The sequence below is a fragment of the Falco cherrug genome, chromosome 9 (genome assembly GCF_023634085.1).
Source record: "Falco cherrug isolate bFalChe1 chromosome 9, bFalChe1.pri, whole genome shotgun sequence".
Taxonomy (NCBI): Eukaryota; Metazoa; Chordata; class Aves; order Falconiformes; family Falconidae; genus Falco; species Falco cherrug.
Genome location: NC_073705.1, coordinates 7,267,360 through 7,294,587, shown reverse-complemented (window position 1 = coordinate 7,294,587; position 27,228 = coordinate 7,267,360). Strand labels below are relative to the sequence as shown.

The 27,228-nt window shown below is 40.1% G+C and overlaps 1 protein-coding gene across 8 annotated transcripts in view; it reads left to right on the top strand.

The window, feature by feature from the left end:
• Positions 1-26,608, top strand: part of CNTRL (centriolin) — a 36,897-nt gene extending 10,289 nt beyond the window's left edge. For 4 of the 8 annotated variants that reach the window (XM_055720511.1, XM_055720510.1, XM_055720508.1 and 1 more), the window contains exons 11-43: positions 358-552; positions 2,726-2,879; positions 3,555-3,775; positions 4,477-4,653; positions 5,652-5,777; positions 7,144-7,289; positions 8,234-8,414; positions 9,433-9,612; positions 9,931-10,110; positions 10,673-10,789; positions 11,207-11,345; positions 12,146-12,285; positions 12,781-12,967; positions 13,216-13,520; positions 13,880-14,085; positions 14,258-14,450; positions 14,829-14,959; positions 15,090-15,230; positions 15,350-15,476; positions 15,963-16,127; positions 16,890-17,049; positions 17,781-17,896; positions 18,961-19,178; positions 19,599-19,756; positions 19,966-20,039; positions 20,741-20,929; positions 21,883-22,108; positions 22,413-22,618; positions 22,905-23,024; positions 24,194-24,463; positions 24,573-24,635; positions 25,224-25,427; positions 25,742-26,608. In XM_055720511.1, the coding sequence (XP_055576486.1) occupies positions 358-552; positions 2,726-2,879; positions 3,555-3,775; positions 4,477-4,653; positions 5,652-5,777; positions 7,144-7,289; positions 8,234-8,414; positions 9,433-9,612; positions 9,931-10,110; positions 10,673-10,789; positions 11,207-11,345; positions 12,146-12,285; positions 12,781-12,967; positions 13,216-13,520; positions 13,880-14,085; positions 14,258-14,450; positions 14,829-14,959; positions 15,090-15,230; positions 15,350-15,476; positions 15,963-16,127; positions 16,890-17,049; positions 17,781-17,896; positions 18,961-19,178; positions 19,599-19,756; positions 19,966-20,039; positions 20,741-20,929; positions 21,883-22,108; positions 22,413-22,618; positions 22,905-23,024; positions 24,194-24,463; positions 24,573-24,635; positions 25,224-25,427; positions 25,742-25,825 (5,499 nt within the window). In that variant the 3' untranslated portion in view covers positions 25,826-26,608. Of the gene's footprint in view, positions 1-357; positions 553-1,499; positions 1,706-2,725; positions 2,880-3,554; positions 3,776-4,476; positions 4,654-5,651; positions 5,778-7,143; positions 7,290-8,233; positions 8,415-9,432; positions 9,613-9,930; positions 10,111-10,672; positions 10,790-11,206; positions 11,346-12,145; positions 12,286-12,780; positions 12,968-13,215; positions 13,521-13,879; positions 14,086-14,257; positions 14,451-14,828; positions 14,960-15,089; positions 15,231-15,349; positions 15,477-15,962; positions 16,128-16,889; positions 17,050-17,780; positions 17,897-18,960; positions 19,179-19,598; positions 19,757-19,965; positions 20,040-20,740; positions 20,930-21,882; positions 22,109-22,412; positions 22,619-22,904; positions 23,025-24,193; positions 24,464-24,572; positions 24,636-25,223; positions 25,428-25,741 lie in introns of those variants that run through there. The other 4 variants (XM_027809430.2, XM_055720512.1, XM_055720509.1 and 1 more) reach the window with 4 other exon arrangements.
• Positions 26,609-27,228: the final 620 nt, after the last annotated feature.

Genomic DNA, 27,228 nt, shown 5'->3' with positions numbered 1-27,228 from the left:
CTTCTTAAGAGTGCAAGAAGGAATTACACAAGAGGCTTTTGAAGTTTTATTTGAAAACAAAACTTTTTAGGATGATGGTCCAGTTGAGGGTTCTGGGGTTTCCTGATATGGTAGACTAATGGTATGAAATTTCTACTTACAGTAAGTAAACTGTCTTTCTGTTTTCTCTTTTTGAGAAAATTCTATAATTTTTTGTTATCTTAAGAAAATAAAGAAGACATGAAACAATGAATATCTCATTTTTGGACAACTTGTTAAGCTAAACTAGCAGTCTGATTTTAACTTTAAAAAATGTTGTTGATCAGCTGTGTATTTTCAATTCAGCTGTTTTACCCAACCTCCTAATGCTATTTCCAGCTATCACAGGCCAACAAGGAAGACATTGAACAGCAATTGCATGAAAAAATAAAAATCCTGCATCAGCTACACAAGGAAGCTTTAGAACTGGAAAAACACTTGAAGAAACAGAAAAGAGAAATGGGGAAAAAACAGAAAGAGCTTGACTGCTTGCAGAGTTCTCTTCCTTCTGTAAATTCTGAAGGTCCAAGACACGTAAGTAAAACTGAAGTCTTAACTTCTTATGTACTGTATGTGTTCATGTACTGATTTTTAAAGGTCTGTGTAACTGCTACAGGCCTGTAGCTGGAGTTCTGCTTTGTCAGAGAGCTCTTGCGTTGGCACAGGTCTGTTTGCAGGAGGTCAGCAGAGGAAAGCTGTGTGGAGTAGCACATGCAGCTGCCCTGGCTGACATGGTGACTGCTTTTATTGATATTCCAGCTTGTAAACTGCGGACAGCAGAAGGCAGCAGCAGCTGTAGCTCAGCATCCTAAAAGTAGAATCAGTTTTCAACAAATAGTTCCAATTCTGGAAAGATGTATACTGCCGTTTTGGTGGGGACTAATGCCCTTTCTCTGCTGTCACAGATGTGCAGCTCTGTCATTACTGATGGGTTCAGCCAGGTCTCTGAGGTCACGTTACAGGTTTGGAGCAAAGCTGGATGCACCAGGAAGAGCTCTCGCCTGATAGTTTGTTGGGGTTTTTTTGGTGTTTGTTTTTTTTTTTAAATCTCGAGGGAAGCAAGATATTTGATTGTGAGTTAAATGTGGTCAGGTACAGCAAACGCTTGCAGAAATTTTTAATTGAATTGAAATTAATTTTTTAATAGTTCTAAAATAATGTCTTTTTGAATGAGAGCTTTTCTGCCCAGCTTGATGTTTTCAAGCGTGCAAAGAAAGAATTTTTATGCTTGGCTCCTCTTTTTTTTTTTTTTTTTTTTTTTTTTTTTTTTTTTTTTTTTTTTTTTTTTCCCGGCAGAGGCATGCAAACACTTTTAAAAAATGCAGTATTTCAAAACCCCACCGCCAGCACCGTTAACTCCTCCGGGCTGCCTGTAGCGGGCGGGTTGTACCCTCCCGGGGAGCCCCGCCCCTCCCGGGGAGCCCCGCCCCGCCCCTCCCCGCCAGCCGCCCCGCCCCGCCAGCCGCCCCTCGCTTCAAATCGCAACACAGGAAGCGGTGCGGGGCCACCCGCCCGCGCTCACGTTGCCCAGCCCGCTGCTGCGGCGACGGGAGCGTTCGGAGAAGACGGGACACTACTTCATCGCTTCCTATGCTGAAGATACCGCTTCTTGAGCCAAATGAATTCTAGACCAGGGGTTGGGCGTTTTGCAAATGACACCGATGGAAGAAAAGACAAAGGCAAAGCTGTAAGTGTTCGGTTGTTCAAACGGCGCCCTGGTGACGTTCAGCAGCTGCAGCAAAGTGACTCAGCAGCAGCACCGGCGCTTAGGTTTTACTTGTTGAAATTTCACTTTTGCAAGCCCAATGGTGGTTTGTCTTTAACAAGATGACAGATTGTACTAACGTGACTGCTAAAAATAACTTGAGGTTGAATACGTTAAAAATATGGAAAGCTCTGGTTTTACCCATTACTTCTGTTACAGAAGCAACTTTATAATTGATTTTCCCAAGAACTTACACTTAAAAACTTGTGCAATTTTTTTTTGTAGTAGGAAAAAGGGTCTCTTTATCATGACAGTATAATTCTGTTCTGGTGAGTCATTTGTAATTTCAGCACTGTATTGTGTTGATAACCAAATTTTGTATACAGCTGAAACAGTCAGAAAAATTCATACTAAATGCATGAAGTCCTGACCAAAGTCTGTGTGAGCTGCATGCACGGTGTATTTCCCAAACATTAAAAAACCAAAAGCAAAACAAAACCAGCCTACTTCTAAGTAAACATGTGCTTAAAGATGGCCTGACTTGCTGGTGGTTCAGAGCGTTTTCCTTTGGGTGGTGACCTGACACATTCTGAAGCATCATGTACTCTGAAGGCAATTCAGGATGACAGGATTTAAGCTGCTGGAGAGAATCATGTTTGCTCTTGACTGAAAGAGGAAATGGAATAATGGAAAGGCTGGGAGAAAGGTAGTAGCTATGAGTAATGGTTTATAAATGTGGGCCTTGTTCATCATGCCCAGGCAAGGGGGAGACTTCTAACAATGCTGTTAGTCATACATAATGCTTGCCTATCTGGCATTCTTTGTGGGGCAGCAACAAGGAAAAATAACAAAAAAAAACCCCCAGTCATGACAACACGTGCTGCACTTGGGACTTTTACTGCCAGTAGTAAGATGCTGCAGAACTGAGCTAAAATACTGGTTTGAGTCTTTTAATCTGTGTTGATGCTGTCCCACTTTACCTTTCCAACTGTTAATTTACAGGCTCACATGAAAGCTCAAATACTGAGTAAAGAACAGGACTTTGATGTAATGAACAAACACTACAGACAGCTTGAGAGTCGCCTGGATGAAATGCTCTCTAGGATTGCTAAGGAAACAGAAGAAATCAGGGACTTGGAGCAACAGCTCACTGATGGTAAATTTTTCATTTTGTCTTACAGTATTTTGTGTATTTAGGATAACATGACAGTTGAATCGAGGATTCAGTTTTGTTTACCTTTGCTTAAATTAAATAGAGACATGTATAAGAAAAGATTGCAAAACTGTTCTTAACTGATCTAAAAGGACACTTTGGGTAAATTTTTTTTTTAGTATGTTCACCTCACTTGTATGTGGTGGGGAAGGTAATTTGCAGGGGTTTTTTTTCTTTTCTTTTTTCTTTTTTTTTTTTTTTTCTTAAGGTGGGGAGAAGTTTTGGAAACTTAATATAAGTCAATGAACTAAATCTGTGTATACATTTACTGTGCAACTAGTCTATGTGAAAGTAAACATCCCAGAAAATAATATGAATATAAAAACTGAAACAAAATTGATTTAGGTGTAAAGGTAACAAATGTCATCTTAGGTGGGGGCAGGAATACACAAAGAACTGTAGTTTCTTTTTTAACTCTCCCAGTGGTCAGGTTAATACAGCAATATGGGAACTCCTAGCCTTTAAAACACAGGTATTTTCTGGTTGAATTTTACTTACTTCTTGTTACTACATATTCCAATAGGTGAACATCTTGAAGATGAAGGAATGCAGTTTTGTTTGTTTTGTAAATAAGAGGGATTTCTTAACTATCTCAAATTTTTTTTTCAATTTCTGCAGGTCAAATAGCAACAAATGAAGCGCTGAAAAGGGATTTAGAAAGTATTATCACTGGATTACAGGAATATCTGGAAAGTGTTAAGTGTCAGGCAAAACAGACCAATGATGAATGCAAGAAGTTGCAGAAGGATAAAGAATCTTTGCTAGAAAGATTGGCAGATCTAGAGGAGGAAAGAAACAACCTGGAAATAGTTGCCATGGATGCGGAAAATATGAAAAAAGTAAGGCTTAATACTGTGTTTCTTCCCAAATTCAGATAACCGAGAATAAAAAAAAAAAAAGCCAATAACCACATTGGGAATAGCAAAGCACAGTTCCTTGGACAAAATAACTTTTTGATATGGTAACTTCAATTAGATGTATCCAAGTGTATTAAGAACAGAATTTAAAAACAGTTTCAAGAGACATACAGTAAATCTGTACCTTATCGAAGATCTCAGAAATCTGTACTTCATGGAAGGTGTCTGAGAAATGCAGGCTTCACCTTTCAGACGTTATTAAAAATGGGTGCACAGTTGGTATCATAGTGAATTGCGTTAGTGAAGACTCTGGACACTAGCTGGGAATGTATATGCTATTAGCTTGCGTCTATCATATCAGCCAATTACTTGAGAGCTGTCTTAGTATCCTGGTAAGCCTTTACGTGAACTTTAATATCAGGGGCAAATGTGTATCACTTTAAGCTATATCTTTCTAAGAAGTATAGATTTTTTTGTAGTCTGTAGCCGACCTGGTCTTTGTATGTAGTGCTGCCACTTAGCTTTAAGTTTCAGTGTTCAGTGATTAGCGTTAGTGTCCATTTTGATCTATCTGCTGTCACATTGATGATGCGTTCCTGAGTAACAGAGGAAGAGAGGCAGTGTACTCTAAGAAATCCTGGCTCATCTGTGTGCATACTTCTAAAATGAATGTAAAATTCCAGGAAATTAAAATGCTAGAGAGTGCACTCCAAGAGCAGCAAGAAATAAATGAAATACTTAGAGAAGCACAAAAGGACACCAGCATCTATGAGGCTGAACTGGAAGCCCAGCTAAGAGACAAAGACACTGAAGTCGGTCAGCAAAAAGAAGAATTGGAAAGACTGAAACGACTTAGCCAGGTAAGAACAAAGCTCTTGAGCTGCCAGAGGGGTAATCTACTCTAGGACGTGGGATGACCAAACTTTCCTTCATACGACATCTCCAATGTTGATTTGCAAATAATTTTTGGTTTAAGTGTGTCCCCAAATGGAAGGTGATACCAGTTTTCTAGGATTTATAACTTTTCATTGAAGCAAGGTACAGATCATTTGGGGACCCTATAGAGAGTATTTGGCATATTTGAAAGGAAAATAATAATGTGCATTGTTTTGGAAAGAGATAACTGTGCACCCGTCAAAGAAGTGACACTAAAGTGGTCCTGTGAAAAAAAAAAAAAAAAAACCAGGTGAAAGACAGTTTGCTCTTGCTCTTTGTAGTAAAAATGAGTCTTATAGGCAATCTTTTTATTTTGTAATATGTAATAAAGTAATAGCTTTCAGCTGAGGAAGAGCAATGAATGCCTGAATTCATATAGTCCCATTTTATCTTACTGTTGGGGGTTCTCATTTGCATTTGTGGATGATGATGATGATGTACAATAACTACTGTCTTGGTTCAGTTTCCATTTGTCAGAAATCAACAAGTTGTTTTTTTGCAAGATACATTCCAACTACACATTCCAGATTGCAGGCAGAAATGAGAATGCAAAAAAGTAAAGTGTGGTGATCCATCCCAAACCCCTCCAAGTTTTTCAGTTTTGATGTTTCAGGAAAAACTTGGAAGGTCTCTGTGGAACACTGATAAAACGTAAATCTGTTAGTTACCTAGTGGGTAGCACACGCTCATACTAGGTCTAGATTAGAATTTACAATACCAATTTTGATGATGATGTTTTAGGAAAAACACCTGTTAGATATATATGATGTGATGTTGGGTTAATTTGGGATGGCTGGAGTTGTTCTGTTGGGGTTTTTACGAGGTGGTGTCATTGTTATAAGAATTACAGCTGTTGTATATTTGGGTAACAGGTTGGGGTTAGGAGTGGGGGTATTAATCTGAAGGTTTTCTGTGTTTGTAGATGGAACTGTCAGCTCTGCAAGCTGAACTTGAAAAAGAAAGGCAACTGTTAGAGAATGCTCTGATGAAAGTAGAAGAGAAGGAGCAGCAAAACCATAAGCTCCTTTCTCAGTTCAAACAATTGCAGGTGAAGTATTTATTGCCTTTAATAAGTTACTTGATAAACAGTATGATTTCCCCACTCCTGCAAGGGGAAAGCGATAAGGATGTTAAAGGATTCTGTATGAATCTTGTTTTGAAGTTCAGTAGTATTTAAGACTTCCTGACTTCAATTTTCCTGTCCAGAGACTACACCATGGTCTTTTATCTATTTTGGGTATTTAGATTGACCCTTGAAATCATTTCAGAGCTGCTCAGTAGAGGGGTTCATAGATTGTTACATGTATCTTAATTGCCCACAAGCTTTATCCAGTACATGTCAGTAAGAAAACTGTTTGGATACAGAAGAAAAAAACCTGATCCAATACCTAAAGCAGAACTTACTGCCTCCATTTAAAGTTGCAATTCTGAGGAATCTTGCTTACTTGACACAGACCAGTAATGACATCAAAGTACAATAAGCAACAGAGCTTGTGATCCTTGAACCCACAGGCATTGCGTAAGTGTATGGGAACACCTGTACCTTGATATGGTGTCACAGATCAGTGCCTCATTTTAACTGAGTTATAAACTGAGTGTTCCTCTTCCTAAAGCTTCTGAAAGGCTCGATTAATGGGATTTCTCTAGGCAAGAGTAATATGCTGGTGTTCAAGATCTCCAGAATGTGGCTGGCAAAGAGACTCCCTTGATTTTATTTTATTTTTTAAAGTGCTAGGTGATTTAAAGCAGTTTCTACCATTGTGGGAAGGCTGGGTTCAGTCCTTTGTATCCATCGGATCCCTTTTTACCATCTCACATACTGCTCAGGGGACACAATGACCACCAGGATAGGGCCTACAACAATCATCTAGTCCATCGGCCAGACCACATCGGGAAGAGCTTATAAAGGATCTTTGCCAGACATTAGTACTGTCACTTTTGCTGAAGCTTGCCAATGTGCAGAGAAGAGCTGAAGAGCTATGGGCTCAGGACAGATGTGATTCCTCAGTCTAGTGGCTGGGACAGTGTATGGATAGACAGTGTGATAGGCTTCTGTGTATCACTGGGCTTTTCTTACGTAAAGACAGTACTTCCTTAGTTTAAGGAAAGGATAAGATTGTTTTTGAACTGACATTGAAGTATTTTTCAACATATAAAGGAAACTGAAAGGCAAAGACTGTTTGGGGTGTTCTTGTTTTGTCGTTGATACTGGTTCAGGCCACGTCGGGGGGCAGGGGGGAAAGTCTGGACTGTATTTAAAAAACAGAAAAAGAAAACCAACAACCCCCCAAGCCCTGAAAAACCCAACATCAACAACAAAACCACCAAAACAGATCTAAGTATTAAAAATTCTAGCTTTTATCGTTTGTGCATTTGTATACTTAGTTGTGTGGATTTTATCTGTTTTTTCTTAGGGAGACAACAATCTCTTGAAACAACAGCTTAAAGATATTCAGAATCAGCTAAACCATGTGGTTGGTAACTTAATTCATCCTGAAGAAGTCTTAGCTCGTATAAATGAGCTCAAGCAAAAGCTTCAGACAGGAGTTGGAGAGATTACGTGAGTAAAATAGAATAGTTTTAGATTTGTTCATGTGAAATGGTAGTGATCGTGCCCTGGTACTCAGCATGGGTGAGGCCGGACCTCAAATACCGTGTTCAGTTTTGGACCCCTCACTACAAGACAGACACTGAGGTGCTGGAGCATGTCCAGAGAAGGGCAACAAAACTGATGAGGGGTCTGGAGTGCAAGTCTGATGAGGAGCAGCTGAGGGAACAGGGGTTGTTTAACCTGGAGAAAAGGAGGCTGACCACCTTGCTCTCTACAGGTACCTGAAGGGATGTTGTGGCGAGGTGGGTGTTGGTCTTTTCCAAGTAACAAGCAATAAGACAGGAGGAAATGGCCTCAAGTTGCTTAGGGGGGAGGTTTAGATTGGGTATTAGGAACAATTCCTTCACCGAAAAGGTTGTCAAGCATTGGAACGGGCTGCCTAAGGAAGTGGTGGAGTCGCTAGCCCTGGACGTATTTAAAAGTTGCATAGACATGGTGCTTTGGGACATGGTTTAGTGGTGGACTTGGCAGTGCTGTGTTAACGGTTACGTCGGGTCTTTTCAAACCTGAATGATTCAACGAGAGCAACAAGGTACGTATGCCACATCCTACTGAGTGCAACTTGGAGCAGTTCAGCCATGAACTTCAGCACCCTGTGGTTTTTAAGAGAATGTCACCTGAGCTCAGTAATTATATTACTGAGGGAAATGCACAGGCCTCTTGGGCTTCACTGCAAGGAACAGGGAAAACATCTTTCCCCTCTTTGGGGGAAGTTGAGCCAGGATGGAGGTCTGTCTGTGCAGTGTAACATGTTTAGTGCTGCACACCTGAATTAATTTACTTTGGATGTCTTGAACTTTTACTATTGTATTAGGCTTCATTATTTCACTCTCAGGTATCACAATTTAAAATTGCTGTTTTTTGTCTTGGAACCTGGATTGTTTCTCTTTCAGATGTCAGAATTCAGCTGATGTTTTAGGGAAAAGCCTTGTAAATCTGCAGAAAGAATTTAATGACATCCTTGCTGATGCTCAGAGGGAAAAAGAGAAAGCATGGGCTAGACAGAGACAATTGCAGGAAGAAATGGTATCCCAGCAGGAAAAACTGGAAGAGATACAGGAGAAATATAGACAGGCACGTATCAAAACAACAAAACCAAGAGTAAGACTTTCACCTTGGTCTAAAAAATGTAACTTGCCGCTGAAGGATCAAGTTTCACTACGGATGTAGCTTTGCTACCCTCCCATCTTGCAGAGGAGTGTAATTTTACTGAAGATAGACTAACACATTTGCTTGTTAGAAATAAATTTGACAACTTGCATCAGAGGAGGATGCAACATGTTACTTGTGATTAGAAAGAATACTAAACTAGATTTGTGTTGTGCACAAATGTATGTCATGTTGTAATTTTCATGATAAAGAAACTGTATAACCAGGCAGAAGCTTCTGAAGAGGGAAAACAAATAAATGACCACTTCATGCTGTGTATACTGTAAAATTCTTGTTAAAGTAGTGAAATTTATCAGCTCTTCTTGCTTGCTTTTGTGTTATCGCAGCCTTTGTAGGCTTAAAGGGTTTTTTTAAGACAGAAAAACTTAAAACACTCTCTTGTACTTAAGATTGTTTAAAATTGGGTATCTGACAGGACATACGCTCCTTTTGTTGGCTTTTGTTATATAAAGTTTGCAAAAAATGTTTCTTGGAGAAGGGTTTAATGTGGACATTTTAATGCACAAGCAGTTTTTTAGCTGTGTAATAACAAGGAGAGACCCACTTTTTGGTGTTCATGTAACTGGAATCTGATTTTATTTTTTTATTAATAGTATTTATGATTTTTGCGTGATTATTTGGTGAATTAGACATTAGACTCAGTAAGTCTCAGACAACAAGGAGTTCAATTACAGGTAGAAAAATACAGCCATCAATATTCTTAATAGAACACTATACATACCACTGCCAAAATAACTTGAGCACTTTTAAAATGTAAATGGTTACAGTGGCAAAACAGGTTTTTCCCTTTTTCTTTTGGTACAAAGTATGCTGGTAACTGCATTTCCTGAAAATTTGTTTCTTTAAATAATTAAAATAGCATGGCTTTTTATTGGGGAAAAAAAAAAATCTGGCTACTCATTCTGTCTTACTTCACTTGTAGGTTAAAGTTGCAAACGCGCAGAATAAGAACAAGGTCCATCAGTTAAAGAATGAAACTCAACAATTACGTGAAAAAATAAAGAGCATGGAAGAAATTCAGGGCCTTGCTTATCAACAGCTCCAAAAGGCAGATGAAGAGAAAAAGACAATGCTTGCTCAACTGGAAGAGTTAGAAAAAATGGTAGGAATGGCTAAGGACAGGTTCATGCACTGTTTGATTGCTCAGGAAAACAAGATTCAGTAACTTATGAATTATTTTGCTTTCTAGGATAGATCAAATACAGGAAGGAACACAACACAAAGGTTAAATAATGTGGGGTTTTTTTTCCCTTGGATTTTATTGGTTGTCCTTGCTTTAGGTTTTTTTTTCCTGCTTTGCTTCTGTGCATATAATACAAATTGGCGGAGGGCAGGGGGGGAAGTCGTACCAAGAGAAAGCCTTTTTTCCATGCTGCTTTTTACTTAAAACGTATAAAACCTGTTGTTTTCCTGGTTTCAGAAAAAAATAGAAGATGCCAGGGCACAAATGCAATTTGTCAGTCTGCATAAAGAATTGAAGGAATTAAAGAGAGCAGTCAGCACTTCAGATAAACTGGCAGCCACAGAGCTCTCTGTTGCTAAAAATCAGCTAAAGGCTCTTCATGGGACTGTTCTCAAAATTAATCAGGAGCGAGCTGAGGTAAATCAACATTGATAATTAATTGCTTGTATACAAGTAGTGCTTTCTAATGCTATCAGAATGGTAGCAGTCCTAGTGTTGTGTTTTAAATTCAGCTTCAGAGCTTTATTTTGAGTTGTCTTGCTGCACAGGAGCTCTTGCTTCAGATGGAGTCTCATCTTGAAATACAGTAGATGATTGCTTGCATAAATTTGGGTGTGGACAGGTGTTCTTGCTGTATGTTAGAAGATGAGGGAGGGGCAAGTTTAATCTATTAACTGAAAGTCAAACAACATGAATACATTATGTAAGACAGAAAAGCAAAAGAAAGGATGATGGAAGTTTGTGCTTAAACTTCAAGTTTTAAAACTGGGAACCATTTTTGGCTACATACTAACATCTCTGTAGACATACTATAAAGTTAAAGGAGAAACATGATTTTACATCACCGATTTCTGGAATTCTAGAAAAGACAGGTTGTGATACTTCTTATCAGTCAGCTTTTCAGAAAGCTGCATGAGACAGCTGCAAGTTTGTGGAGTGGCATTGCAAACTGAAGCTCAAACTAAAATTTCAATTTTAGGAGATTGAGGAAACCAAAGAATTCTGTGCTGAGGCAGCTCGTGCAGCTCAGGATCTTGCCAGAGCAGAAGCAGAAATAGAATTGTTACAACATCTCCTCAAAGAAAATGAAGAACAAGTAGGTTGGAGTGATGTTTGCTCTATATTATGAGTAGGATAAAATAGATATATTCAGTGAGTTTCTGAAAATGCCGTATTTAGAGGTGCCTGCCCTGCCCTTCCTCAAGATTTCCTGTCACAGTGTTCTTCCCCTCCCTGATGTCTGCCAAAGAACAGAATTAAAATCTGACTGGAGTAGCAGACTTTTAAGGAAAACTATCACATGTTCACTTGAATGCCTTTACGTGGCTATGTCTGTAAACCTCAGTCATAGGACGGGATGGGAAGAACAATTTTGTTGCATCAAAGTGGTACATGCATTTTGCTGAATGAGTATTTTTGTAGGGGTGGATGGGAAAGTTTAAATAAGTTTTAGCGCAGTGTAATTTAAATTGAATTTGCTTTGATTTAAACTATATATTTTAAATATCTTCAGCGTGAAATGGAGAAAGCTGGTGAGGAGACTGTTGTATCAGGCACTCAGAAGTTTGAAACTCATAAATTAAATGAAGCTATGGAGCAACAAAAGGCAGAAATTGACCGTTTAAGACGGTTGTTGGATAATACCAGGACAGGTAATCTTTTCTCTCCAGTTCTTGCAGATAAGCACAGATGCAGAAGACTTCACTTTCCTCGCGGTATTTCTTGCTGTTTGATCTGAGAAGCTGTTCAGAGCTCTGCAAGTTTATTCTAGGAGAATAAACTGCTCAGAATACCTTCCAGTACAGTTCTACACAGCATACGTTCTGTCTTTCAATCACTGTGCTTCAGTGGCTTCTCTGTATCTATGTGTATTAAGCAAACAGCAAGACACAGTGCAGTTACGTGAAGTGTATGAGTCTTTGCTTTTGAAATACGAAGAAGGGAGGCTATGGATAGTTAAGGACCAGCCAGTGGCACTAGCATGTCTAGGTTTCTGGCTTTGCCAGTTGACATGGCACGTGATCTTTGGAAATTTAATTAGGTTTTTGATCAGTTTGAAAATCAGAGTGGCAGTGTGTTATTTTTCATTAGTTTGTATTAACAAGACATTTTACAACTATTTAGAAAACAGTAATTGTGCTGTGCATTCTGTTTCTACTGCTCTGGAACATTGTCAGAGTTCTCCATGTAAGGTGGTGTGGTTTAACCAGAGAAAAGAGCATCAGTTACCTGTATGTGAACTTTTGTTTCTACAGTCCTAAAGTGACAAACTTGCAAGGGCCAGTGTATATCTACATCACTATATAGTAACGTTTAGTTTGTTTCCCTGGCAATTAATTTTTTTTTAATATTGTTTCAGCTTAACAGGATAACAATGAGGGAAAAGCTGAATGCAGCATTTATGACTTAATTATTTGCCTTATAAGCATGTAAAACTATGATTAATCTACAGGTAGCAAAGATGAAATTGACAACTTACAAGATGAAATTGCAGCGCTCAAAAATGTGCTTTCATACCAGAATGATTATATCACAAGTATAGCAGATCCATTGAGAAGAAGGGGATACTGGTATTACATGCCATCCTCACAGGTCAGAAATAAAAGTTCTATTATGTGGAAAGCAATTTGATATGGGAAAGTCCATTATAAACATGCTAGGTCTGGGAGAAGCTTAAGGAAAAAGTACTAGCTGGCATGTAAGAGAAATACGGAAACCACACATATGCAAACGTTCCCTGATAAAGTCTGTTACTGTGTAATAATAGGAATCTAGTGCATGCAAAATTTGGAGACTGTTATTCACAGTGTAGTGCTGTAAATTCATTTGCGTAAAAGTTAAAAGGGGATGTCGCAGGCAAACATTTCTTGCAAAACAGCATTTGTCTGAATTTAAGATAAATATTGGTAAAATATATTTAGTGCTCACCTTTGAAGCAGCATCATGCTTGGAAGTGAGAGAAAGCAGAGTATGTATAGCCCGTTCTTGGGGGGGAAAAAATCAGTGCTTTAGAATGTCTACAACAGATAATTATTTTACATGATTTTTTTATTTTTAGATCAACATCTATGGATTTTTTTTCTTTAGGCTTCAACTCCAGCTTCGGGCAGCACAAAAGATTCTGGAGTTTGTTTACGATGTTCTGGCCCATTCATACTCAGAGGAGGGGGTGGTCAGGACAGGCAGTGCAGGAAGGAAGACTTGCCTGATCAAGGAGGATGTTGGGTTTACTCACCAGTCAGAAAGAGGTTGCACAAAAGAAATTCTGGTAAAGGTACGTCATTCTCGTGGTCTCAGAATGTTTAGGAGCATACTGAAGGTGGGCTTGCTTAAGAGTTCATAGTGAATTTTTTTTTTATGTGCATGAGTGAATTATACGTATTTATTACTGTTGAACTTGTTATTCAGTTTAAGCAGCATTTATTAGGTTTTTGTACATCACATAGTATTTGAAATGTGCCTTTGAAGAATGTCTTTTAATGAATAAGTGATTTTAAAATATATTTATTGGTTTTTTTAAAGATAGGAGGGCAAAAGAAGATGGTGAAGGAAATGAAGAAACTCATGATCACAAAGACCCTCCCTTTGTGCCACCACCTGGTACAGTTATTTACACAGTCCTTCCAGATGGTGCTCCTGTACCTCAGGGAACTGTGGTTTATGGGCCTCCTCCTGCAGGTGGAGATTCAGTTGCTCCTGGATCTGTTATCTATGGCCCACCTCCTGTGGGAGCCCAAGTTGTTTATGGCCCTCTTCCTCCAAACTTCACTGTCCCACTCATTCCTGTTGGAGTGCTTCACTGCAATGTGCCTGAACATCATGATTTGGTAAGATACAGAGCTGTAAGCTGCAGGGTTAACCATAGGCAACTGACTTAAGAATGGATTGGGAACATGTTAATGTATGCTTTGCCCCCCCAAAAAAAGGGGGGCCAGGGGGTGGCAAAAAAGCAAAACCTCATTTTCACAGATTAGGTCAGGTTTTTAGGAAAAAAAAAAAGTCCCTGCTAGGAAGGTTCTGGATCTGAGCGAGCTTGGTGATAAGAATGCTCTACCTTCAATGCTAATAGTTTGATGTTTGCTATCAGTACCTGCTCATTTGTTTCAGGAGAAGTGAAATAGAAAATAGGTCTTGATTTTTATTCTTTGTGTGTGTGTTTAGTTGGTTTTGTATTTCTTGTATGTAGGAGAGTGAAGTCTTGAGGCTAGAAGACACTGTGTATTACTTAAAGTCTCAGCAATACAAAGATAGATGGTCAGAGGCAGCTGAGCATAAATGCAAAAAAGTGGAAAAATTGCAACGAAACATTGAAGAACTTCTGCTTGAGAGAGAAGAGTTGGAACATGAAGTAGCAGAGCAACAGCAAGCAGCTCAAAAACAGAACAAATGCAAGTAAGGACCTTGCACTAGAATGCATTTAAAGTGAGCATGTGGAAATGCCTAACACTTTTTTTCTAATAAAAGTCAGTTTTGACAGTTGATGTAAATGGACTAGAACTTCAGGAGGCTCTGGGCGTCTGGCATTTTGTATTTTAATTCCATGTCTTCCTTCCTGACCTTTTAGGGACTTTATTGAAGGGTATAGTGACAACATTATTGCAGAATTTCAACTAGAAAAGTCTCTTAAACATCATGAAGATATTGCAGGCGAAATTGAGTGTATAGAGAAGACCCTTCTGAAACGACGAGCAGAGCTCAGAGAGGCAGATAGGCTACTTTCAGAAGCTGAAGTGGAACTTGAGAGCATGCGGGGGAAAGTAAGTAAAACCCTAACTCTTAAGCACAGAAAGAATTTGTCTTTTGCATTAAGGTTGTTTTAAGCAAAGGATTTTTGTTTAAATGCTTTTTCGCTTGGATAACCTGAAGCCTCTCAGAATGTTTCTATATGAAAATAAGTTGTGGGATAACTTGTGCTGAAAGAAAATGTTTCAGTCCTTGCCAAAGAGAAGCAAGATTTTCCGCTGCGGACAAGAGAGGAGAAAAGGTTCTGCTTCATGGTATAGAGAGGGAGAAAGCTCAAATGGAATATTCTAGCAAGAAGGAGGTTATCTGTAGACGGCAAACCTACAGGTTATGGATGTGGGAAGTATAAGATGGGAATGTATTGTCTTAATAATCTTTAATTTTTGCTCTAGACTAAAGATGCTGTTCAGAAGTACAATTATGCCCAAAAGAGTCTGTCCCGTACTGAAACTAAAGCAAAGGAGCTAGAGCGAAGGGCTCAGAAAATGGCCCTTAAACTTGTGAGAGCAGATCAGCAATTAAGGTACGCTGTTCTTGTGAGTTTGTATGAAATGGGGAGAGGAGAACAAGATGCTTTCAAATACAAAGATAGTGCTTTTGGAGAGGGAGAGCTGTTAAAATGTTAATATGAAAAGGCATAAATGCTTCTTCAGGTTATTACAGGCAGATAAAAGGAATTTAGAACAGCGTAAGAGGGAACAAGAAGGTGTGTTGAAGGAAATGGACCAAATGGTGGCGGCAAGAGACTCTGAGTTCCAGTCATTAAACCAGGAGATAGAAGTGCTAACTGAAAGGTGAAGTATTTTTAATTTACCATAAGCTATATTAGACAAAATAAAGATGTCCTCATCCAATAAGTTACTTCCTAAGGTGTTCTTGTTTCTTCTGAGTTGTGTTTTATCTTCACTGTCAGTCTTCAGAAGCTTCAAGGAGATATTCAAGTTGCAGAAGGTAATGAAGAACATCACCTCCAAATCCTTGGAGAAATAGAAAGCCTTTTTCAGGGCAAGAAAACCGAACTTGAAAGATTGAGAAACCAGGTAAGGCTTATCTTACTAACTCTGGACTACTCATTTTGTTGGGTTTGTTGTAACTGAAAGCTGAGAAATCTTTGATTCTGAATTGCCTTGTCTGACTGAAGAACTTAATTTTTAAGTCTGTTTTAATGTTGGTAATTGTAAGTGTCCTTGTTTTGTCTTGTAATTTAGAAGTATGATACCAATCTCTGGCATTCCTGCATAATGCTACTCCAGAGTTCTCTAGGACAATCTTTACTAAATTTCAGAGTAAAAAACTTAGTTTTCTGAGGTACAGGACTGCACTGCCCAGATCAGAACTTAGTGTTTAGTATTGGCTTTATTATACAGGTTGAGCAAATAAAACTTAATTGCTTTGATGGGATCCTTACACATTATGCAGTTCAAGTAAATCTCTTGACAGGGAACAGTGTACTGCACTTGTGCATGTGTGTAGCTACAAAAGTAAAAGCCTTCAGATGCTTCTTCTGTTAAATTTCTACATTGTAGATTACTACTCACCAACAAGAGTTCTTGTTTCTGGAGCAACAGTTAAATCAAGGGAGAGAAGAGCTCCATGTCCTTGAAAACTGTATTTCTCAGAAGAAAGGTGACCTCAGAGGAGCAATTCAAGATGAAGAGACTGAAGCAAATGAAAAACTACGCCAAATAAGAGTAACTTTTCCAAATGAGTTTTCAATTTGTTCTGTCTCTGGAGAACAGGAAGAGAACAGAAGTATCAAAAACATCCCATAAAGTTTCCACAGAATCAGTTTTGCTTTCTATGACCTTCCAAAACCCACTGAAAAATAGAACAAGCAAATTTACAGTTTTGGATGACTAAGCGTTTGGTCCAGATACACAAATAAGAAGTAGAACTCACCAGTTACAGTAATACTTACAGAATTGGTCCCTTGAGAACAAAATTACATTAAATAAAAGTCTCTGAATGACTTACTGTTGCTGAGACAAGCTGCTGAAGCAAATCAGTCTGATCAGTGTGCGGGAAACACAACAAAGCTGGCATAAGTCAGCTCTCTGTCTCCATCCACATTTACTTAAAAAGCATCCTGTGCTTGCTTTCTGAAATAAAGACAAAGTATCGAGGTTAATTATATTTTGTGGGTTTCTTACTGGGGCTTCTTGTCTGACTTTGTTTTAAGGCCTACCTGTTAATTCACTTGAATGATGGCGTTACAGTCAGACTTGTAGATCAAAGTTTTTACAAGATTACTACTAGTTGTCAGCAAGCAAGACTTTAACCTAAATATTTGGTATTTTTTGTTTTACACCATTAATTGTAACTATAAACTCTGGGATTAAATTTACCAGAACATCGGTGGCAGACTTTATAAATTTCATAAATAATTACAACTTCTATTTAAAGGAAAACTTCCTTTAAAATGGCAAATAATTAACACTGATACATTTCCACAGGAAATAAAACTACTTCTGGAAGAACTTAATAATGAGAGGAAAGAACTGCATGTCCAGATCAATGAGAAAAGAACACAGCTTTCCTTCATAAAGAAGGATATTGGAAAAGAGGAAGAAAATCTTCAAGGAATACTTGGGCAAATTACCAAGCATAAGATAGGTATGTCCCTGGTTTTACTAGATAGCATTTTGTGCAGATTGGAAAGAAATACAGTCAGAGCTCTTAGCTGTACATTGCTGCAGTCTTCTGTTCCTCAGTCCTTTTAAAATATTGTGAACAACTGCAGGGAGAGTTCCCTGTAATTCTTGTAGCTTATATAGAGCTGACAGATACCCTTTGCTTAATTTGAGGCAGTGCTCTGTGCTGCTTTGTGTTTGGGGTGGGGGTTTTTCATGCCGGAGAGAAATGTGAACGAATCCATTGCCCGGACTGATCTGTTAAGCTCACACTTGAGCACTGTGTGGTTAGGAGACATTAGCTAATTGTGCTGCATTCACAGCAGAATTAAACATCAGGGTGTGTGGGGAAATGGAGGAACCTCCTTTGAGACAGTTAACATCCTGTCAGACTGTGGGAAGTATAAGCAGTGGCAGTTTGCAACTTCTGTACTTTATCTGAAATGCCTTATTTCACTGTTTATCAGTCAGATATTCTGTCCCAGACTAACTCTCCAGGGAGCCGGCAGAGCAGGGTACCTAGGGACCTGCAAAACTTGCTGGTAGAACAGGACATAGTACCTGGTGTGTCTCACACAGCGGTTGAAAACGTGAAGAGTTTTTACAAGGGTGATATCAGTATAGTGTCTTTTAATTTTCCTTGGTGACTTTTTTTTGCAGACAGAATATATTTGAGGTGCTTGTAGTAATGTTTTGTTTATTTCACCTTACTAGAACTGAAACATGTTCTGGAAATGCTGGAGCTTGAAAATAATGAACTTCAAGGTTTGAAACTACAACATGCCCAAAAGGTCAATGAGCTAGAAAAGACTCAGGCTGCAGTTCTAGAAGTAAGTATTTCTTCTGTAGCTAATACAGTAACTGGAAAAATAGATCTGCATGTTCTGTGGTTCTGTTCAGATCTGGGTAGCAGAGTCTCTACACTTTCAAATCAGTTTCTATTCTGATTTCAGCTTATCCAGCAAAGTCTTAAGTCTGCTTAGGCCTTTTAAAATAAGGGGACTTTTTTGGTGCCTGTAAGGGAGAGAGGGCAAAAAGACAGAAGGCTCTTCTGTGGCTGTAGAACCATGAATACTGTTTTCTTAGCATTAGCTTCCAGAGTCTGTCTTTTTTTTTTTTTATCTGGATTCTGTGTTCTTCCTTGCAAACAGTAAGTATGGAAGACAGTTTTCTAACTCAGCTGGATGATCTTCTCTACCATGAAAAAGCTATGTCAGCTAGTCTCTTTTTGATGAATACAGACAGACATTCGGCTTTGCTGCCAGAGGGCAGAGGGATCAGCAGCATCCCTTTGGCAGTCTCGAGGTAGCTACAGGATTGTTAAGTTAGTCCCGGATAGCCCTGCTTTACGCAGTTGTGCAGTTCCAGAAAATCTAATGTGTTTGCTAAGAGAGAGCTTTTATAAGCGTGTATAAGCAGACTTTACCTCTTCTCTTTTTACTCTTTCTGTGAAGGACAGGGAAAAGAAGGGACTGGCCAATAAACTTGACCCCTTTCTATTACTGTGATCTGTTAAAGTGATCACCTTACTACATTACCTGAGCATCTCACAGCACTTAAAAGTGGTCATTCTCTCAAAATCCCTGTGATGAAGGGATGTGCCATTCATATGGAGGGGGTAGAAATGGTGGTTAAACAAGATGGAACAAAGAATAGCCCCCCTATCTTCCAGTCCTCACGCTCATATTCATCCCAACCTTCATCATAAACACACAAATTAATCTGGCACTTTAAGCACTTATCCCTGTTACAATACAGCAGTTACAGAGGGTACTCTAGCCTGTGTATGATCTCTGTGAATGGAAGGGTTTTAAACTGCTGCAGCTGAAGATGTTAATGCTTGTTCTACTTCTTGACCATATAAATGTGGTGTTCGCAATATCTTCTGTTGTAGGAGAAGTTAAAATTGGACAACATTCAGAGATTATTTCAGTGTCAGCAAGGGGAAGTAGATTGGCAGGAGCAACTACTACAGAAAAAACATGAGGAAAACGAACGTCTGGTTTCTCAAGCACGCACTCTGCAAAGCAATATTGAGTCTTTGGATAAAGAAAAAGAAAAACTTGAAGATGACTGTCAGAGTTTGGAAAAGAAGTTCTCACAAACCAGAAGGTGGGGGGGGAACATGTGGGGGGTTTTTTTCTGCAAAGATCAGAAGGGCTGGGAAGTGCCTTGAATATCTGTTTATCCTAATTAAAAATACAGCTATAACTTTGAGAAGCCCAATTATACAGAGTATGCTGTTTCTTATATCCTGTGGCGGTTTTATTTTAACCATGTCTCCAGCAGGCTTACAGAAAATACTCAGCGATGGAGCTGATGAATGCAACAGCATTTATTGTATCATGGCAATGCAGTGAGAAATGTTATGAAAAGCGAAATGTTAAGTCTTGGAATGGGACAGCTGTCCTGCTCTTATGACTACTAGGTAGCATCCCCTTGAGCTGAGAGAACTTTTACTGAAATGCAGCTGTTTTCTAGTCCTCACCAAGTACTTCCAACAAACCAAGAATATGTATTTGCATTTTACAGAGACTTAACTGCTATTGAAGATGCGAGAAGAGCCGCCTTGTCCAATGTAGAAAAAATGGAACTGGATGTTAAAAACCTGCAGCAGGAGGTAGATCTACTGAGCAAACAAAAAAAGTCACTGGATGGAGGCATTATTGTTGTACAGAAAGATCTTCAAGGTAAAGATAAATTTTTGGGTTTAACCTGTATTACATTTTAAGAGAAATTGTGTTAAAAGACACGCTATACTGTATGACATCAGATATCCAATAAATTCAAATGTTCAGATATTTACAGGCAAAAAAAGTACTTAACAGGTCAAAAAGATGGAAACTTTCAAATTTTTTTCAAATTGCTGATTGAAAATCTCTGCCAATTATTTTCCTAGAAAAAAAGGAAGAACTAGAAACACTGAAAGGAGAATTAGATCACTCCAGGCAACAGCTTCAACTAGTAGAACAGGTTAGTTTTAGTGAAGTACCTACTTGTTTTCACATAGTGGGTAGGATCATTGCGCAGAAACGAGGGGTGTCATTTATTACAACAGTTGCAGTCCATCACCTGTTTTTCACCTAGGCACACTAGCTCAACGTCAGAGCCTTGCACAGCTAATAAACAATGGTGAGTTTATTGCCATGTTTGTGCTGAGTTTGGAGTGATTTGGACTACAGTGGGTACCAAACCAAATTTCTCTTCTGGGTTTTCTGTTTGCGTGGCAGCTGTGACAACTCTCATAGTCAGATCATTTGTGCCAATTGGGAGTGTGTGGCTTTGCTTTGGTTTTGGTTGTTTGCTTTGGTGGAGATTCAGGTTTTGTGGATTTTTTTTTAGTTTTGAATTCATCTTCTTCCTAGAAAAACAATCCAGACCCTGGTTTATTGTTTTTAGGAAGAAGATACTCTTCTTTATTAAAAAAAAAAAAAAAAACCACCAACAAAACAAACAAAAAACCCAACACAAAACCCAAAACAAAACAGCATCTTTTGGCTCTTCATCTGATGGTTCCTGTTGTGTTAATTCACTCGGTGGCTAGCTTAAATGGACGGTGATCTTCAGTGTGATTTGGAGTGTTCAGTTACATTCTTTCAAATGCCAGCCTTTTAGCCAGAGCTGTTACTCTTACCCACTAGTTATGTCACTCGATTTTGTATTTTATATTGCAGGATTTGAAAGATAATACAAGGCGTCAGGATGAGTTGGTTAGAGAGCAGGCAACCCTGAAAGAAGATATCCTAGAGTATTTAAGGAAATGTAAGGATTGCCAAGAGAGACAGAAAAAGAGGGAGAACAAACTGCAGCAGCTCCAGGAAGAGATTGAAGAGAAAGAAACAGAGCTAGCCGAACAAGAAGCGGTAATGAGCCTGCCAGCTTCCCTCACTTTCTCTTGACCTAAAAAATAACGCAGGTCAAAAAGTTTTGGGTGCAAGTTTACAAATAATATACCAGTGCTTTAAGAAACATCGGGCCTCATTTTTAGAGGAACAGCAGTAAACAAAAAGCTTCAACATTCAGTTATGTTTTAGTGAAAACTAATGTGTAGCACAACAAAGTACTGCGTCTTCCTCCCTGGCAGGGTCATCTTATACTGAACTGGTAACAAAACTGCTGTAAAGTCAGCAGTGAGCACAAGAAGGGCTAACGTAGTGGCAGGCCCTGTGCTGCAGTGTTGTGTCTGGGCTGCTGGTGTAGCTGATGTGGGTGAGGAGATGGACTGGTACAGATCATTCTCTATAATGCTGGTCTGTCAGCTGCCAAGATAATAGCAGCTGGACATAGTTCAGAGAACTTCTTCCCATGCTGTTGGTTTCTTTTGGGAGATAAGCACACTATGTAGAGTACCTGAAATGATATAATGGATTGCAAATGAAATCAAAGCTTAACTCCAGCTGCATTCCACAATTCCAAAACCAAGCAGAAAAAAATCCAGGATGTTTCATCCTGGAGTTTTCTTCTGACTTTGAGTGGATCGTTATTGGCCGCTAGCTTTTGTTCTCTTCTACAGTATTTCTGTGCAAAGCCCATCGGCTGTTCATAAAAATTAGGGCTTAATCATATATTCCTGTAGTAAAATTAACTTAGGTCGGCTGAGCAGTTTCAACAAAGTGTTACCTAAAAGAAAAACCGAGGGAGCTGTACCAAAAGTGAGGGACAAGAAAAACTGATAAAACTTTTTTTGTCAGTAGGGAGTGTTAGACTACAATTCTTTACAGTTTATGCTGCTTTATCTTCTATACTGTTTTCTGGTGATCGTGTTCTCATTGAGTTGGTACTAGCTACAGTTTGAAGCGGTGGGGTTTTTTGGCAGATTCTTCATCACCTCAAGCAAAAGTCAGAGCATGAAGGAAAAAACCTGAAAAAATATACTGCTAAAGTGAAAGATGAGAAAATACGATTGGAAAAGGAGCTAACAGATCAACAGAAGAAACTGGAGCAGACAATAGCAAAAGTAAGGCTGGCAGAAGAAGACCTCAGTAAGCTGGAAAAGGAGAATTCCCAATGTGCACCACTTGAAGAAACTGTCAGAAAAAGCAGTAAGTCATTGCACAAATCAGTGGTTTCCATCTGTGTTCTAAGTCTAATGAAACAAACATTTTTCTGTGAATCTCACTTGGTTGCTAATACAGCACGTGGATTGACTCTAGATCCTTAAATTGACTTGTGCAAAACAGAAATTCTGAAGCCAGCTGGTGTTCTGTCCCCTTCTCACCTGGCATCAGTGTTTTACACCATTGTGCAGCAGATGATGTGTTTGAAAAACTTGTAATGTGTATGAAATATGCCAGGGTACGTATGTTTCTGATAATCAGGATTGTTGTTAAAAAATGTTAATTACAGGACATCAGCTCTCAGAAAAAGAATTACAATTACAACAAAAAAACAGCGAAATACAGGCTCTTCAGAAAGAACTGGAAGTCTCCAAGTCTGAGCTAAACCATCTCCAAGATCAGATAGCATCAGAGAAGAAAAAAGCAGAAAAACAAATTCTGAGTCTGAAAGAAGCAATGAAAATGCAAAGTATGCAGCTGGAAAGAAAACTGCATGTAAGTCCTGGCTAAGGGGAGAATGTTTGGGCATTTAGGTTATTTTTAAATGGCAACATGATAGAACACCCATTTTTATCTTAGGAGGAACCAAGTAATGCATTAACTTTGTGACTAGACTGAACCTGAAGCAACCAAACTTCGGTTTTTCTAGCTTGTACTGCAGAACACGTCTAGTTATTCCTATTTAACGCTGCCTGTTTTTACCTTTTAACTTGAAGAAATTGTGTTATGTGAATTCTCTTGGATGCTCAGGGTAAAAGTCAATCTTGCTGCATTTTCCTAGGATCAAACCCATAAAAACAGCTGTTTGCAGAGTGATATAACGACTGCTGAACAAGTAGCGTGCAATCACCATGAGCAAGCCAAGCACCTTAAGGACCTTGACCAGGTCCAGCAGCCCCAGGTATGCCTGCGTAGCTGAACGTGGGGGGGCTGAGGGAAAGCAGTGTCTTCCAGACGAGTTTAATATTGTACTGGTTTTGAATCTCCTCCTGTCTGTTGTATCACAATCAGAAACAGACCTACTTAAAATGATTGTGTGATTTTTATTTTTTTATTATTATCATTATTGTTTCCCCACATCTGGGAAAGGTTAAGCTTTGCGAACAGTCAGTAGGATCAGGCAGTTTGGTAATCCAAGTTTAAAAATGGAACAAAACAACCCCAGCCAGTCAGCCCTGCGCAGAGTTCTCAGTGTAGGGCTGCCAAGCTCTAAAGTGCTATTTCATGATTCAGACCCTGAAGGCCACAGCAGAGTGGCCCAGCTGCAGGGCTGCCTTCCTGTCACGTGGGGAGAACTGCAGGCACTGCTCTGGTCAGTTCAAACGCATCAGCCCTTCTCGACCAGTAAAATGATGCTTCAAAAAGGGACTGCTCTTCGGAGGTGGGCTGAGCGTGGAGGGGCTAGTCTTAGCTACTCATTAAGAGTAATTGGATTTGGACGCTCCCAAGTTACACAGCAATTGCACTGTAATGTTTGCTGTCAGCTCAATTTAGGCAATGCTGCGGTCTAGGATTCAGACTCTGGCTCCTGTTTAGGTTAAGATTTGGTAATACAAACTTGGCATGACTAGAGTCATAATTTATGCAAACCACTAAGTGTTATCGATATTCAAAACTACTCCGTGGGCACTTAACAACTTGCTATTGCCCACCTGAGCCAGCATTTGATACTTGCTTTAAATTAAAAGGTGATTTCACACTGTCTGACTGCTCCCAGTCCTTTGATAAATTGGTTTTAAGCCCTTTAAAAATTGGGTCCTTCAGAGAATGATGTTAGCAACTGGAAAGTGTTCAAGGAAGACTGCACAAGATCAGAGTACGAATGGGTTTGTTATCAAGTTGTGTCCTGGTAACTTCAGTGCCTTTGTTACCATCTGAGGGGCTTCACAGGTGAAGTTAATGTCAGAATTAGGGCTGCATCTGTTCAGAGGTTTTGTGACTTCCGATTGTACTAGTTGAAATCTAGACACTTCTGAAAGAAGCCTTGTTCAGTTATAGAGGGAAGTCCCTCTGGATTGATGATGCATTTGTAACCTGATGGCAGAGTGGTGAGACTGTTACATGATGTAGGTTAAAACTCGAGAAGACTTGGAAAAGAGACAAAGGGAAACAGAGAATGCAGCAACGCTGCTTAACCTGGAGGCTGAAGATGAAATTAGGATGGGGTTGAAATCTTCAAGCCTGTCTTCAGAACTGCTGGAAGATACAGAAGCATCTTCTGAAGTAAAGGGAAGTCTGCACTGTGAATCTGATCACTTAAAGACTGATCCCTTTGCTGCTGCTAAAGAAAGACTCCTCTCATCGGAAGAAAAGTTGAAATTTTCGCAAGCCATCTTAATGGTAAAATGCTTTCACAAAGTAGCTGCTCCTAGTGCCGCAGCTGAGCATGGCGGTATTGGTACCTTTGGTTTAACGCTCCCTTGCTGAGTTGTGCTTTTGTTTCCAAAAGGATGAACAATGGCGTGGAGAGGCTCTCCGAGAAAAACTGCAGCACTGCGAAGATTGGCTGAAGGTGGCACGTGGCTCCTTGGTTGCGCTAAAACAGCTGTTGGGTCCCTTCTAAAATGAATCTGAACGACCCAGGAGCGCGGGGATCTTGCTCCAGCTCCGGTGTATTCACTCTGTACCCTACTGCTACAGAGTGTTTGGGGGGGGGGGGGGACACAACAATAAAAGAAAGCCTAGCAGCTGCATGCTGCATCAAGATGAATTATTTTAATTAATTGGGGTTTTGAGTATTCCAGCAAAATTCCCTCATTTATATTGTACTACGGTATGTTGCAATATGACCAGTTAGGGCTTGGGAGCATCCATGATCGCTCTTAAGTACAGGTGCTGGCCGACTTTCATTAAATGTACTTGTTGTGCTTTCTTCAGGCATGTAATGAATGATAAAGGCCATAGAAATGGGGCTTATTTCTGGCTTGGGAGGAGGCGAGCTAGTTAAAAATAATTTGTAAAACCGTTGCCATCTGCCTGTGGTTTGAGACTCTTTTAACATTGCATCCCTTGTGTGTTGACTTCAAGGTCATCAGATGTCTTAAATACGGTCTTGAAAATTACACTAGCTGGATATAAATAGAACTAATGATTTATTTAGGCTCAGCTCCGGCAGTCCATGTCCAAGCAAGCAGACGTATTATTCAGAGGAAAGCAGCAAACAGAAGGCACCCTGCACAGCTTGAAGCGACAGGTTGATGCGCTGGATGACCTCGTCAGCAGCACTTCTTCAGACCCACTGGTTCTAGCCCATAGCTCGAGTCTGTTCTCTCTTCGTCACACTCTGAATTTAACCAAAACTCAGGTAACAGCCTGTGTACAGGAACTCTGGGTTTGTTTTAATAATATTTAGCTCACTGGTAGTCTGTTACAGCATCTGCTCGCCATCTTAGAGCCACAGCAGGGTGGTGGGAGGTGGGGTGCTCATCCTGTGTCCACTTAGTTACTGTGGCAGCAGTGAACTTGTTTGAAAAGTGTAAGTTTTCCTCAGCGTTGTCTGTTGTTGGTTTTTAATCTTACCTTTTATTCTTTGAAATCCAGATATTTTTTTTCTTCTGAAGATTAATGTGTCCCTGCTAATTGAAGACGTTACTAGTACAGCCTTACTCCTTTTTCTAGGCTACTCTGACAAGATTTGCACACAGGCCGGCTGGTGTCTCGGTGGTGTCGCAGGCAGTGCAGACGACGCGTTCTGGCTCGTGAGGAGTTCCTCGGTGAGGCCCAGAGGTGAGAGCTGCCTTCAGTCCTGGTGGAGGCTGGCGCTGGCCCAGGGGCAGGCGTGCTCTCACACCGTGCTGCCCCTTTCCCGTGATGGCGCTCCCGTGGTTGGTGTCCTCATGCCCGATACACACCTATGAGCCAAAAGAGTATTTTCAAGCAGATGGCGGGTGAGAGCTGCTTGTACATTCGGATGACATGGAGAAATTGCTGCTGCATTGATCAGCTTGGATGCTGAGCTAGTGCTATCCTTGATCCTTCAGGAACACTTCTCTGGTTTTAATAGACAGCCTATAGTCTAACTCAGTTGTACCTGGTTGTAATACTGGCCTGGTACTTAAGCATTCTTCTGTAATTAAGTTAAAAATAGATTTCTTCTCATGTATGGCAGCTGCTTAAGTAAAGCTTCTAGCAGCCTCAGAGCTGCTCCTAGGCAGGTGCGAGGCAGCAGGAGTTAAGCCAGGCCTGCGAGTGCTGCCCATGCCCCAGCAGTGCCTGACCCCCGGCCGCAGCTGCCACCCTCGGCCACTTCTACCTCACTGCTCACAAGCCTGGGCTAGGGAGGCACTGGCCACTACTCAGACAGCTCGCAGGGCCTGCTCTGTACTGTGATGTGTTTGTATGAGTAACTGAGCTTTATGTATGTAAGTTGGAAGTTGTTTATAAAAACTATTTTAAATGTGGATTTAAATGTTTAAAACAACTGTTTCATTTCAGTTTCTACTGCAAAGAAAACTTGATTATTAAAGACACAGAGCTGTCCATTTATTTGTTATCAAATGCATGGATGTTTTAAATACAATTATTTTTCAGTACTTCCTTGAAGTGTCAGTAGTTGACGCTTGCTTTCATCTGTGGGGGGTCAGGGACAACTTACACCAACAAAACACACTAAGGACACTTACACCTGCAGCGCTGGCAGTGCCCGCTCTGGCTCTGCCTTGCAGGGAGTGAAGCTCCTCCTACACTGCTGTGCCAGAGCTGTTGCTGGTGTCTGCCACCCATCCCGCACTGAAGATGTGGCTATAGGCAATGGCTTCATGAAGTTCCCAGCAAGTCTCTTAATTAGCAGTGGCAAAACAATGCTAGAGTGTGAGATGAGGTGAAAGCATGTGTCACCACAAGATGCAGAACCAGCACGTGATGGAACAGCAGCTACAAACGTGGCTCAGGCATTGCTGTTGGGGGTATTATCACATAGTATGTTTTTTTTACAGCAAGAACAATTCAGTGTCCCACAAAAGGCTGGGCCAGGTGAGCTCCCGAGGCCCCTCCCAGCCTTGACTGTAATGGGGACTCCCCTCTCCAGCAGGGAGCCTCCCCAGCCCCCCCTTCCCCTCATTCTGTCTCACCCTCCCTCAGCCACAAGCACAAAGGGGTCCCTGCAG